This window comes from Triticum urartu, unplaced genomic scaffold (assembly GCF_003073215.2).
Source record: "Triticum urartu cultivar G1812 unplaced genomic scaffold, Tu2.1 TuUngrouped_contig_7520, whole genome shotgun sequence".
In the NCBI taxonomy this organism is placed as follows: Eukaryota; Viridiplantae; Streptophyta; class Magnoliopsida; order Poales; family Poaceae; genus Triticum; species Triticum urartu.
This window is the reverse complement of record NW_024118372.1, coordinates 2,081-13,554: the sequence shown is the minus strand read 5'-3', so window position 1 is coordinate 13,554 and position 11,474 is coordinate 2,081. Positions and strand designations below refer to the sequence as shown.

The 11,474-nt window shown below is 45.9% G+C and overlaps 1 protein-coding gene and 2 pseudogenes across 1 annotated transcript; all 3 read left to right on the top strand.

Moving 5' to 3' along the window:
- Nucleotides 1-21: 21 nt before the first annotated feature.
- Nucleotides 22-530, top strand: LOC125531583 (the record flags this gene model as incomplete). Its single annotated transcript, XM_048695932.1, is given in 1 exon segment — nucleotides 22-530. A coding segment is annotated over 1 exon segment (174 nt), but the record flags the coding sequence as incomplete, so codon positions are not given.
- Nucleotides 531-2,836: 2,306 nt separating this feature from the next.
- On the top strand, nucleotides 2,837-8,350 carry LOC125531585 (annotated as a pseudogene).
- Nucleotides 8,351-10,735: 2,385 nt separating this feature from the next.
- LOC125531584 lies at nucleotides 10,736-11,080 on the top strand (annotated as a pseudogene).
- Nucleotides 11,081-11,474: the final 394 nt, after the last annotated feature.

The following is an 11,474-nucleotide window of genomic DNA, read 5'->3' as shown; positions in this document are numbered from 1 at the left end:
TCTGGGGTGCCCCCGTTGCGCCGCCCCCGCGGGGTCGCCGAACTCGTTGGCCGGATCGCGGCGTCCGGGGTCGGCGAGGTGTCGTACGAGGCGGAGCCCTACGTCCCCATGACGGAGGAGGAGGTGCTCTCCCTCTCCACGGCCCGGGGGTGGCCGTCGGCGGCCTACTTCGTCGAAGGTGAGCGGGACGAGTGAACCGAGATCCGATCTCGCGGTTGCGTGGATTGTTCGATGAGTTCGATCGAACGGTAGAAAACATACTCCTCCATCCGTTTCCAGATTTCCTTGTGGAATTAGACGATGGGCTGTCAGATTTATGCTGTATCTGCTCAACTTGGTATTCACATTCAGGCTGATAGCATCGGTGAAGCACACCGGAAAGCGGTTGAGCCATTGCGCATCTCTCATGGTGTTGCTGTTGAATGTGTTCAGTTTATTGTCTATATGTTTGTTATGAGATGATTATTCACCTTCAGCCGTCTCTGGTTGAAGATTATTATAGTGGAATGAAATATGGTAATTAACGGTTGTGTCCTGGAGGATATTCTGAATTCCTATATAGCACAAAAGGGATATGGCACTCAACTCAACACTCGCTTTATCCTCTTTGTTTGTTCCCATGGATTTTTATCTGTTTGTCCATCACTTAATATTACTGCTTAAAGCACCATTCTTTAGTTGTGTCCTAAGAATGTGCGGTCAATGCCTTCATAGTTGCATACATCATTTACCTGTATGCACACACCATGAGAACTTCTTGATATTTAGCATGATACCATTGCTTTATTCTTCTTATTCCAGCGAATAGGGGTGTTGCGATGTACCGCCTGTAAGGGTACCGAGGGTGCACCATTATTTAAAATAATAATTTGCAACATTTTTAAAATTTCGTGACTTCATAAACTTCATGAGTTTTTGTTTTGTAATACGTAATTCATTTTCTTAATCTTGTAAAAAAAATCAGGTAGCTAGTTTTTTAGGACCCAAGACTGAGTGGTTTTTCTTCAAGAGGGTTTTCCTTTCCAAGCGAGCAATTTTTTTTGTCTAGACAGCACAAACGGAATCGCTAACTTTTGTCTACGAGTAGCGCCGTCCTTTCCAATTTCTCGAGCCTGGATGGATGAAAGATACCAACGATTGTTTCAATTCAAAAAGAAGTTCCATGAGGAGAAATGATGATTTCAAACTAAATAAAAAATACCACTAAAAAATAGAAGTCCCTCTTTTATAGCAAAGAAGATGCCTTTGTTTTTTCAACAATACAATCACAGAAAAGATCCCTTTGTTAACTCCGTGCAACCTCAGATGTAGCACCCTAGACTACTTGCACAAAAACGTGTTTCCCTTGACAACAACAAAAACCCACAATGTATCTGTGATCTTTATTTTGTTATAATTTTTTGAGGTAATTTTTTGTTATAATTAATATACACACATAATAAAAAAGACATACATATTGTTTGTGTGTTATAAAAACATTAGTACATATAAAAAGTAAACTATTTTAAAAATTATTCTTGTAATTATGAAAAAAGTGTTCACACATTAAAAAAACGTGCATATAATTTTAAAGAAAGTGCTCTGGTTTTTTAATATTTGTGTAATTTTAACGTGTTTATATATTTTAGAAACATTCATGTACTCCCTCCGTCCTTTTGACTCTGCATATTAGAATTGTCTGAAGTCAAACTTCACAAAGTTTGACCATATTTATATCAAAAAATATCAATATCTGCCATGCTAAAGTTATACAATATGAAACTTTAAGTCATGACACATCTATTGATATTGATTTCAGATTTTGAATGTTGGTATTTTTTTTTATAAAGTTGGTCAAATTTTACGAGGCTTGACTTCAGTCAAATCTTATATGCGAACTAAAAAGGACCGGAGGGAGTAACTTATAAAGTGTCCAAAACTAAAAAAATGTTTTTCTTGTTTATAAAGAAAGTGTTCATGAATTTTACTAAAAAAATGTTCTCATAATGTGGAAAGTGTTCACGAAGTATTCTAAAAAAAATGTTCTCATAATGTGGAAAGTGTTCAATTTTTTCTTAAAATGTTCATGGAGTTTCAAAAATGTTCTCACATTTTTAGAAAATGTTCATGTAACTTAAAAGGTGTTCCCGTATTTAAAAAATGTTCATCTAATTAAAGAAGTGCATATATGTTTTTATAAAATGTTAGTGTAAATTTAAAAGGACTTCATGCATTTTAAAAGTGATCACATATTTAAAAACATCTATGTAATTTAAAATATGGTGAGGGGTGGAGAGGAAAGAAACTCGCAGACTCCATGAAAGGGAGAGGACGGAAATGGTGAGGGGTGGAGAGGAAAGAAACGTGCGATCTGATTTGGGAACTGTTGGAGAAAAAAAAAACATATCCACCTGTTCTTTTGCAAATCCAATGGTTATTGTATCCAGCCGAAACTGGAAAAAAAAACAGTTAACCGACCCATGAGCGCTTCGATATATAATTGATGGCCGATAAGCCCCGAAATTGTTTTTACCGTGCTATACATAGTAGGAGCAAGAGGTAAGAGACAGGAATAGGGCACGAGAACAACCTTACTAGTTGAAGTATTACTGGAAGAGATTTGCTTTGGTACACCTTAAAACTTTGCACGAATCTTAAATAAAGTTACTTAAAAAAGGTACTATATTCTTCATAGAGATTTGGAGTCAGATTCATATTGGGTATCTTTCAAGAAAACTTGATTGGGCTCGTTTTGGGTGCCCCCGGTGCGGCGCTCCCACCGGGTCATCGAGCTCCTCGGCTGGATCGCGGTGTCCGTGTCGGCGAGGTGTCATACGAGGCAGAGCCCTACGTCCCCATGACGGGGGAGGAGGTGCTCTCCCTTTCCACGGCCAGGGGATGGTCGTTGCCGGCCTACTTCGTTGAAGGTGAGTGGGACGAGTGACCCAGATCATGTCTCGTGGTTGCGTGGATCCGATCGAACACAAAAAAATCCGTTTCCAGATTTCCACATGGAAGTGGATCCGATCGAACACAAAAAAATCCGTTTCCAGATTTCCACATGGAACTAGGATGGGCTGGCAGATCTATGCCGTGTCTGCTCAACTTGGTGCTCACATTCAGCCATTCAGGCTATAGCATCGGTGAATCGCACCGGAAAGCAATTGAGCCATTGCGCATCTCATGGCGATGTGGTTGAATGTGTTTAGTTTATTGTCTATATGTTGTATATGTTGTGACATGATTATTCACCTTCGAGCCGTCTCTGGTTGTTGCTCTCGACCAAATATGGAACAATACTATTGATAATAATAAGTGTGTAATGAAAAATGGTTGTTGACGGTTGTTTTCTGGATGATCTTCTGAATTTGTAGAGCACACAAGGGATATTGCACTCAATACTTGCTTTATCCTCTTTGTGTCTTGTGTTTGTCCATCACTTCATATTAGTGCTTAAATGCGTTAAATCAATGACGCCCTTACAGACATGATGGCCACACAACCAACACAGAGACATAGAAACAACAAAAGGATACATGAAACTACAGAGCCAGCTAGCAGGCTACCGTATAGCACAAACTCAGAAGTTTGAACAAAAGGCCTTTGATGGACGCCACAATCTTGTTGAATAGGAGACGGAGCCAGGGAGATGGTTTGCCGCTAGTAGGCCACCGTATAGCGCAAAGTCAGAAGCTTGAACAAAAGGCCTTTGATGGACGCTGCGATCTTGTCGAAGAGGAGACGAAGCCAGGGAGGTGGTTTGCCGCTGGAGGAAAACCCATATGTCATAAAATCCTCGAGGCAACATCGGCGTCACACTATCCGTCTCCGCCACCAAAGAAGGCACCACCTGTCCTCTCGCCCTGGTTCGTAGGGCGTCGCACCATCGGCATGGCAGAGTTGCTCCCCTTGAGCATGCATGGATATTGAACAACCAGAGGCCCAAGGTAGGACAACATGCACCAGCACCTCATCTCGTGAAACCCCTCATCCATTGCGATGGTTGCCTTTGAAACCCACCACGTCGCATGACCTAGCCGCCGGACGAAAGCACCAACGAAGACGCGGTGAGAAGAAAAATGCACGACGCCACAGGACACAACCGGAGCTCCAGCAGGAACCCGATCTGCCACTGAGCACTGCACCAATGAAACACACCGACCGCAAACAATGGCCATGGGCGACCACCTGCGCGAGAGCATTGCCCGCCCTCCCATTGTCCAAAGGCCATGCCTTCAAGAAGGTGAACGACATCGAAGCGCCGCCACCGCCGCCAAATCCAAAGGATTTTGATTTTCACCAGGGACACCCATGGGAGGGAAGGGGAGGGGAGCAGACCTCGATGATGCCTACGGGTAGGAGGAAGAAGCCCAGAGCACCATCGACATCATGGCCGTCATTGCCGGCCAAAGATTCCCCCCAATCCTTGTCCCACCAGCCCCAAGCCCGTCGACGAACCACCAGATCCAGCGACCAGAGCCCGCCGGAATCCTGGGATGGCAGGGCTGGCCAAGCTGCATGCCGGAACATTGTGTTGCACGCCAAACTAGTTATTTATATAAGGTCAGTGAAAAATGAAATCACTCATAGTTTAAATAAATGGCGGCCCCAGTAGTAATAAATGGCCACAACAATTGGCATGTGAAGTTTGGTGAAGGAATAACGTCGAGGCCACACACAATGTTCATTCACTGACCTTATATAAATAACTAGTTTGGCGTGCAACACAATCATGTTTGCAAGAAGGACAATGATCAAGTGAAAGAGGGGAGCAAAATTGACAAGGACGATTAGTGTCGCCGGCGGCGGTCAGATGGTGAAATCTGTTAGGAGTGAGATGCATCAGGAATTTGATCAACAGATTCAGCCGAATGAGTGGTCTAGAGTTGTGTTGTAGAGCTGGAAGTAGAATTGTACCACACACTGGCGGTGGCATGCAGATTGTTAGCATCCTTAGGAATCAACAGAGACATGAGACAAAATGGACGAGAGGCCAATGAGCACGGTTCAGGTGTGAGCTAATTAAACGGGGCATGCAAGGAAGGAGGTACTTTGCACTCCCCATGAGAATTAAACCGAGATTGTGGACTCCTCTCCGAGGAGACGACAATGTTGGCATATACATTCATACACAACAATAATGTCTTCAGACGTCGATACTACATCAGGACCGGGGGCACATGATATGATTACGGAAGTACTCTGTGGCCGACACTCTCTGCCCGATTTTGAGACGACGCCTGATCCTACGGCCGTGTGACGCCTGCTCCTACACATGCATGGCTCGATCCATAGCATCTTCCAAAAATCGTCCGAGCAGTGTCGTCCGTCTAGCAGCACTCATATGATTACGATCCGAGCAGCGACCAAGCCGACCGCGAGGCGTGGCCGGCCGGTGGAGCTCATTCGCCGTAGTCTGATTTTTTAAATAGGCTTTTGCCCGCTTTATAGATAAAGCAACGGTCCACACAATCTACATCTAAAGTTCGGATCAAGAACGACGGCTAAAGCAACGGCACAATCATACCCAAAAAAAACATAAGAAAAATAGGGGAAAAAACAACTAGTAGCTGCCACCAAGCGGCCCTACGAGGACGACAGTCGACGCGTTGTACCCAGAAGCGCATCCATCATGAGACCGAGACGATCGCGGTCACGCTGCCTCGAGAGCGGGTGCCAGTGTTGACGAAAAGCGAGGAATTTGAAGGAGTCAGACGCCTGCCTCAGAAAGACCTTCTCAATCACCATTTTGTTACGTGTTGTCCAAAAAGTCCATGACATCGCCACAAAGATAAGCCAGAATAGGGGGCAATGTTGCGTATGGCGCGTAGTCCTGGACCGGGGGAATTCCGTGAGGTTCAAGGCCTCCCAGTCGGGCCCAAGCGCCTCGCAAACGAACGTCTATAAGACCCGTGCCGACATATAAGAGAATAGGATATGGGTCCCAGTCTCCGGTGCCGCACATAAACAGCACAAGTCATCACCCGGGTCATGCCGCTTAAGTACCTCAGTCCCCGAAGGGATGCGCTCTCGTAATAGCTGCCTCACAAAGATCCTAGTCTTCAAGGGCAGAGGGGCTTTCCACAGGGGTGAAAACCACGGGTTGTTAGGTGACTGGCATAAAGCATGGTATGTCGTGCTCACCGAAAACTTCGCTGTCGGAGAGATCTGTCAAGACACGGTGTTTGGATAGTCCAGTAGCACCAGTGGTAAGGCAACCTGTAGTGTCACTCTCTGCTTGCCCAAAAGTACGACGAAATTGAATATTGCACTGTACAGATCGAAAGGCCATGGAAACAATTAATAGTGGGTCCGAACAAATCGAGAACAAGTCAGGGAAGCTCATTCTTAGAGGCTCGGTACCCAACCAGGGGTCCAGCCAAAATTGGGTCCCATCCTCATTCCCTATGAAGAAGAAAATTTTTACACGGATGTCCTCCTTGATCCTTTGGATGTGTCGCCAGAACTGTGATCCTCCCGAGCGAGAACATACTAGAAGAGGCTCACCCCTAAGGGCGTGTTTGGTTGCCCGCATCGAGCCCAACCAGGCCCGCGCGGGAAGGGAGAGGCCTGTTTGGTTGCCCGGTTTTCCTGTTGGGCCTGCATTGCACGCTCCTCAAAGCAACCCAGAGCCTGGCTCGCTGAAAGCGCTCGGATCGGCAGTTTCTCGCGAGCCAGGCTGAGTGCGGCGCGAGGTCGCACGGGCGGGAGCGAGGCGAGGGCGAGGGGGATGGCGGGAGATGGAAATCTGGCGCGCCGTCCCGGCGCCAAATTAGCCTCACCCCCCTTTCACTCGCTCACTCATAGCCACTGCCCCCCTTCCATCCCTACTGCCTCACTACTGGCGGTGGCTGCGATTTCAGATCTGTGCTATAGGCGGCGGCGGAAGAGGCGGCGGCGTTTGCGGCGAATCTGGTGCTGCCCTTGCTGTTGGCCACCATCTGGTCGACCCAGTCTGTGCCATGGCTCCCCCTACGTCGTCCTCGTCTCTGATGCCGGTAAGCAGCACCCCCTCCCCCCTTTTGTTAGCTCAGTGGTTAGGCCGTTAAGCTAGGTGTAGGATCGATTTCCCATTGAACGAACCGTCGATGTCGACTAGGTTATGGACGCACGGATGAGGCCGATAATCCAGGCAGCAGCACTGATTAGTGTGATTCAGGCATGGGTCATGTTCATGCACCAGAGAGCTGTTCGTCGTGCTGGGAGACCTTTGATCCGCTATGGTCCATTGTTTCCCCGGGAACAGGAGAGGATCCAAAATCTGAACTACATCTACAACTGCAATGACGTCGAGGCTCTGTGGATACTTAGAATGAAAAGAGCACCATTTGCCAGGCTTATCGAGACATTCAGGAGCAGGGGGCTGTTACAAGATAGCATCAACACCAGTGTCCAAGAGCAAGTGGCCATGTTCCTCCATGTTGTTGGCCATAACCAGAGGTTCTGGGTCATTCACAACACGTTCAGGAGATCAATAGAGACCATCTCTAGGTACTTCAAGCAGGTGCTTTATGCTGTTGGGGAGCTTAGAGGAGAGATGATCAGGAGACCATCTGGCCAGACTCCACCCAAGATTCGCGGAAGCCCAAGATGGTATACATACTTCAAGGTGAGCATTGACAATATACACTTTTCATGGCTTGATATGCTTGTATTGTTCAAGTTGAGCACTAACACAGACTTGTGATGCCATTTTCAGGATTGCATTGGGGTAATAGATGGTACTCACGTCACTGCCAGAGTTCCTAGGTCACAGTCAGCAGCATACAGGGGGAGGAAGCACTACACAAGCCAGAATGTGCTTGCTGCTGTTGACTTTGATCTGAAGCTCACATATGTGCTGGCTGGCTGGGAGGGGTCAGCGCATGATGCTAACATTCTCACCGACAGCATGAGTCGACCTGATGGGATCAACATCCCCGATGGCAAGTTCTACCTTGGAGATGTTGGCTATGCATGTCGGCCGGGTATTCTTCCACCCTTCAGGAAAACAAGGTACCATCTCAACGAGTTCTCTGGTAGGAACTATCCTAGGACTGCATAGGAGCTGTTTAATCTCAGACACTCCAGCCTTAGAGTAACTGTTGAGAGGGCATTTGGAGCTCTGAAGAATAGGTTTAAGATCCTGGATCAGAAGTCATTCCACCCATACTCCGCTCAGGTTAAGCTAGTTCTTGCTTGTTGCATTCTGCATAACTGGATCCTCCAGTGGGGCTTTGATGAACACGTGCCTGAGGAGGAAGATGTCGAGCCTGACGATGTTGTTAGCTCCGGCCATGCTGTGGAGGCATTTGACAATGACGCTTGGAAGAACAAAAGGTTGGAGCGGGCAGAGGCATTGTGGCTTAACAGAGATCAGTGCAGGATTTGAAGCAGATGGAAGAAGAACAAGAAGCAGCAGCAGCGCAGTAGCAGCTGAAGCAGAAGCAGAAGTAGAAGAAGAGGAGAGGAAGAGGAAGATCTGGTAGCACCGATGAACTAGCCCCTATTTAGCCAATGGCTCTTAATAATTTGAACTGTCATTTGATAATAGTTAGGATTAACTATCATTTGTTTAAGTAGATGGCGCTACATGTTCAGATTCTGTGTGGTAAGCTCAGCACTAGTTAGAAATGGTGACAACACCTTATGCAGGTTGCAACCAAACACCATGTCATATGTGCGCCTAATGCAATGCCAGCAACCAAACGCCGGGTCGAAATTGGTTGTCTCATGCAACTAGGGACATGCAGGCAACCAAACTATGTGCATCTGAGGTTTTTTGGCTTGCATCCCCTCAAACCGGCTCAATAGAGCCAGGTTCGCCGGGCCAGGATGAATCGACAATGTAACCAAACACGCCCTAAGGTATTTGCCATCTGTCGTCGCGGCCAGCGGTATTGACTACGTCTGGGCACATAAGTACACGGCCGGAGATGAGATGAGTAAGAGGATGTTGTACTTGTTCTTCAATTAACTGACTTTTTGGCCTTTTGAAATGCTTGGTCGTACGCAAATAAAAATCACGTATAAGAAAATATCGCTAAAGAATCAGCTAAAGAATCAATTAACTGACTTTTTGCTGGATGAGACAACTAGCATTTTCTTCATGGCAATATCGCTATGTAGCGCTCTGCTTGCACATAACGCTAATTTTTTTCGTTACAGTGCATGGGCGTATGTGCTAGCCTACCGATAAACCTAGAAGTTGTTTTTACCGCGCGGTACACACGTAGGAGCCAGAGGTAAGAGACAGGAATAGCGAAGGCAATGGCTTGTCTTATTACGAGATACACAACAACAACCTTACGGTCAGTGAATTTATACATGTATTTGTTGCCCCGCTGCAATAACCGTGTACCTAAAAGAAGTTAAAGTTTTTAGAAACAACGAGCCTTCCTCGTCGATTTCCATTGAAGAAACTACCAGACATACAAATATTCAGAGAGAGCGAAACAAAAGAAAGGCTGGGGCAATACACGCAGAACAATTTGGAGCATCACCAGGAAAACCATCACCCAGGCTATTTTCCGGTGACCACGCAGGGCCCTGAAAGTCAGCACACTCATAAGATACAGTAATGAACTTAACATAACAGAGCGTTTTGATCACTGGCACACAACAGAAGTAAGTCATTGTGAAACAACAAAAATAGGGAAAGCTAGCTGATTGCGCAACCTATGGAAAAAGAAAACAAGAGAGGCAAATGCATGTGAAAACTTTCAGCCACCTCTATGTGATCCTGAGAACCGTAGGACCCCATCCATGGCTTCTTGTGTAGATCTCCTGCACCACATGCTTGATCTTCTCCACGCCAAGCTCAATGCTTTCTTACTTCTAGGTTTGTCTGCAAGATTTTTTAGTCGGTGAGATGACTGGAAAGATGAAAATTACTGTTCCATTTTCTTATCAAAACTGTTGGGATATCCTCCTCATATGGGCTGTGAGGAGATGACCATTTGAGGCCTTTTAGGCAGTCCAAAGAGGTGCAGAAGCCCACTACCCATTAGGGTTATGACCTAGGGTCATTTTGGACTTTGCACATGAGTGGATGGGGATGCTTTACCCTCCATCCAGCAGCCACCACCAAGTGTGACGAAAATTAGTTCATCCTCCAAGAGAGAAGAAGAGAGAAAACCAAGAGAGCAAGGGAAGAAGAGGAAGATTGAAGGAAGAAGCAAAGGGAGCTCCTCCCCAAGGTTGTGATGGTTCAGGTCCACTACCTTGCCTCCTTCAAGCTGCGGTTCCACCATCTTTGGTGAGATTGTTCCAATCCCTAGTTCTTGAGCCCCAAATTTTTTTGTGTTCATCCAAGATTCAGAAATCTTGATGTATGAGATCCTCTAGTGCTGTCTAGAGAAGAACTTGTTGTATCCGACATTTGATAATAGTGGAAGAGGATTTGGGTGGCTTCGGCCCGTGGGTTTTTCCCTCAAGTTGGGGGGTTTTCCACGTAAAATCTGGTGTCTCTTTGTTGATGCTTGGTGCTGTCCAGAAACTTACTCCTACCACAAGACACTAGGCTGAGGAGTGTCGTGCCTGCTGCTTAACATTTTCTGCCTCCATATATGCTGCTGCATATGTTTCCTTTCGTGCTAGTAACGATCCTTGAGTTAGTACATGATGTGGTGCTGAGATTACTTTGTTTCCGCTGCAGTTATCAGTTAACCACAAGTGCATTTGTGTGCTAATTCCCAACAGAGTGGCATCAGAGCCTTGGTTGCTTAGAAGGTTGCAAATCCCAGTTGCTTGATTGTTGCTGGAAGTGCTGCTCACAATGGCTTTGGAAGAAGGTGCTACTACAAGTGGCATGATAAAACTTGATTCTTCCAATTACTCATTATGAAAGCCCATGATGGAAGACATCCTTTATTGCAAGGATTTGTATGAGCCAATTGTGAAAGACAAGATACCCACAGGTGTCACGGAAGAGAAATGGAGAGTGTTGCACAGAAAGGTAGTAGGTATGATTCGATTGTACATCAACCACAATATTTTCCACCATGTTGCAAATGACACAAATGCATATGAGATGTGGCAGAAGTTGGAGTCTATGTATGAGAGGAAGACATCAGTGAACAAGGCATCGGTGATCAAAAGACTTGCAAAGCTTAAGTACTGAGATGGCACAAGTGTGATTGAGCACTTGAATGTCTTCCAATGCCATATAAATCAACTTTCAGCCATGAAGATCAACTTTGAGGATGAGGTACAAGCATTGTTGCTGCTGAGTTCCATGTCTGATAGTTGGAACACGCTTGTTGTGTCACTTAGCAATTCAGCTCCGGATGGGAAGCTGACTTTAGAGATGGTGAAGAACACTATGCTGAATGAAGAAGCCAGAAAGAAGGAAAAGGATGATGCCTCTTCTTCTGATGCGTATGTGGCTGAAACCCATGGGAAGAATGAGAACCGTGGATGCAGCAATACTAGATTTCAGCAAGGCAAAAATAAATCCAGGGGGAGATCAAAGTCAAAACAGAGAAAAGATATTACTTGCTTTCATTGTGGCAATC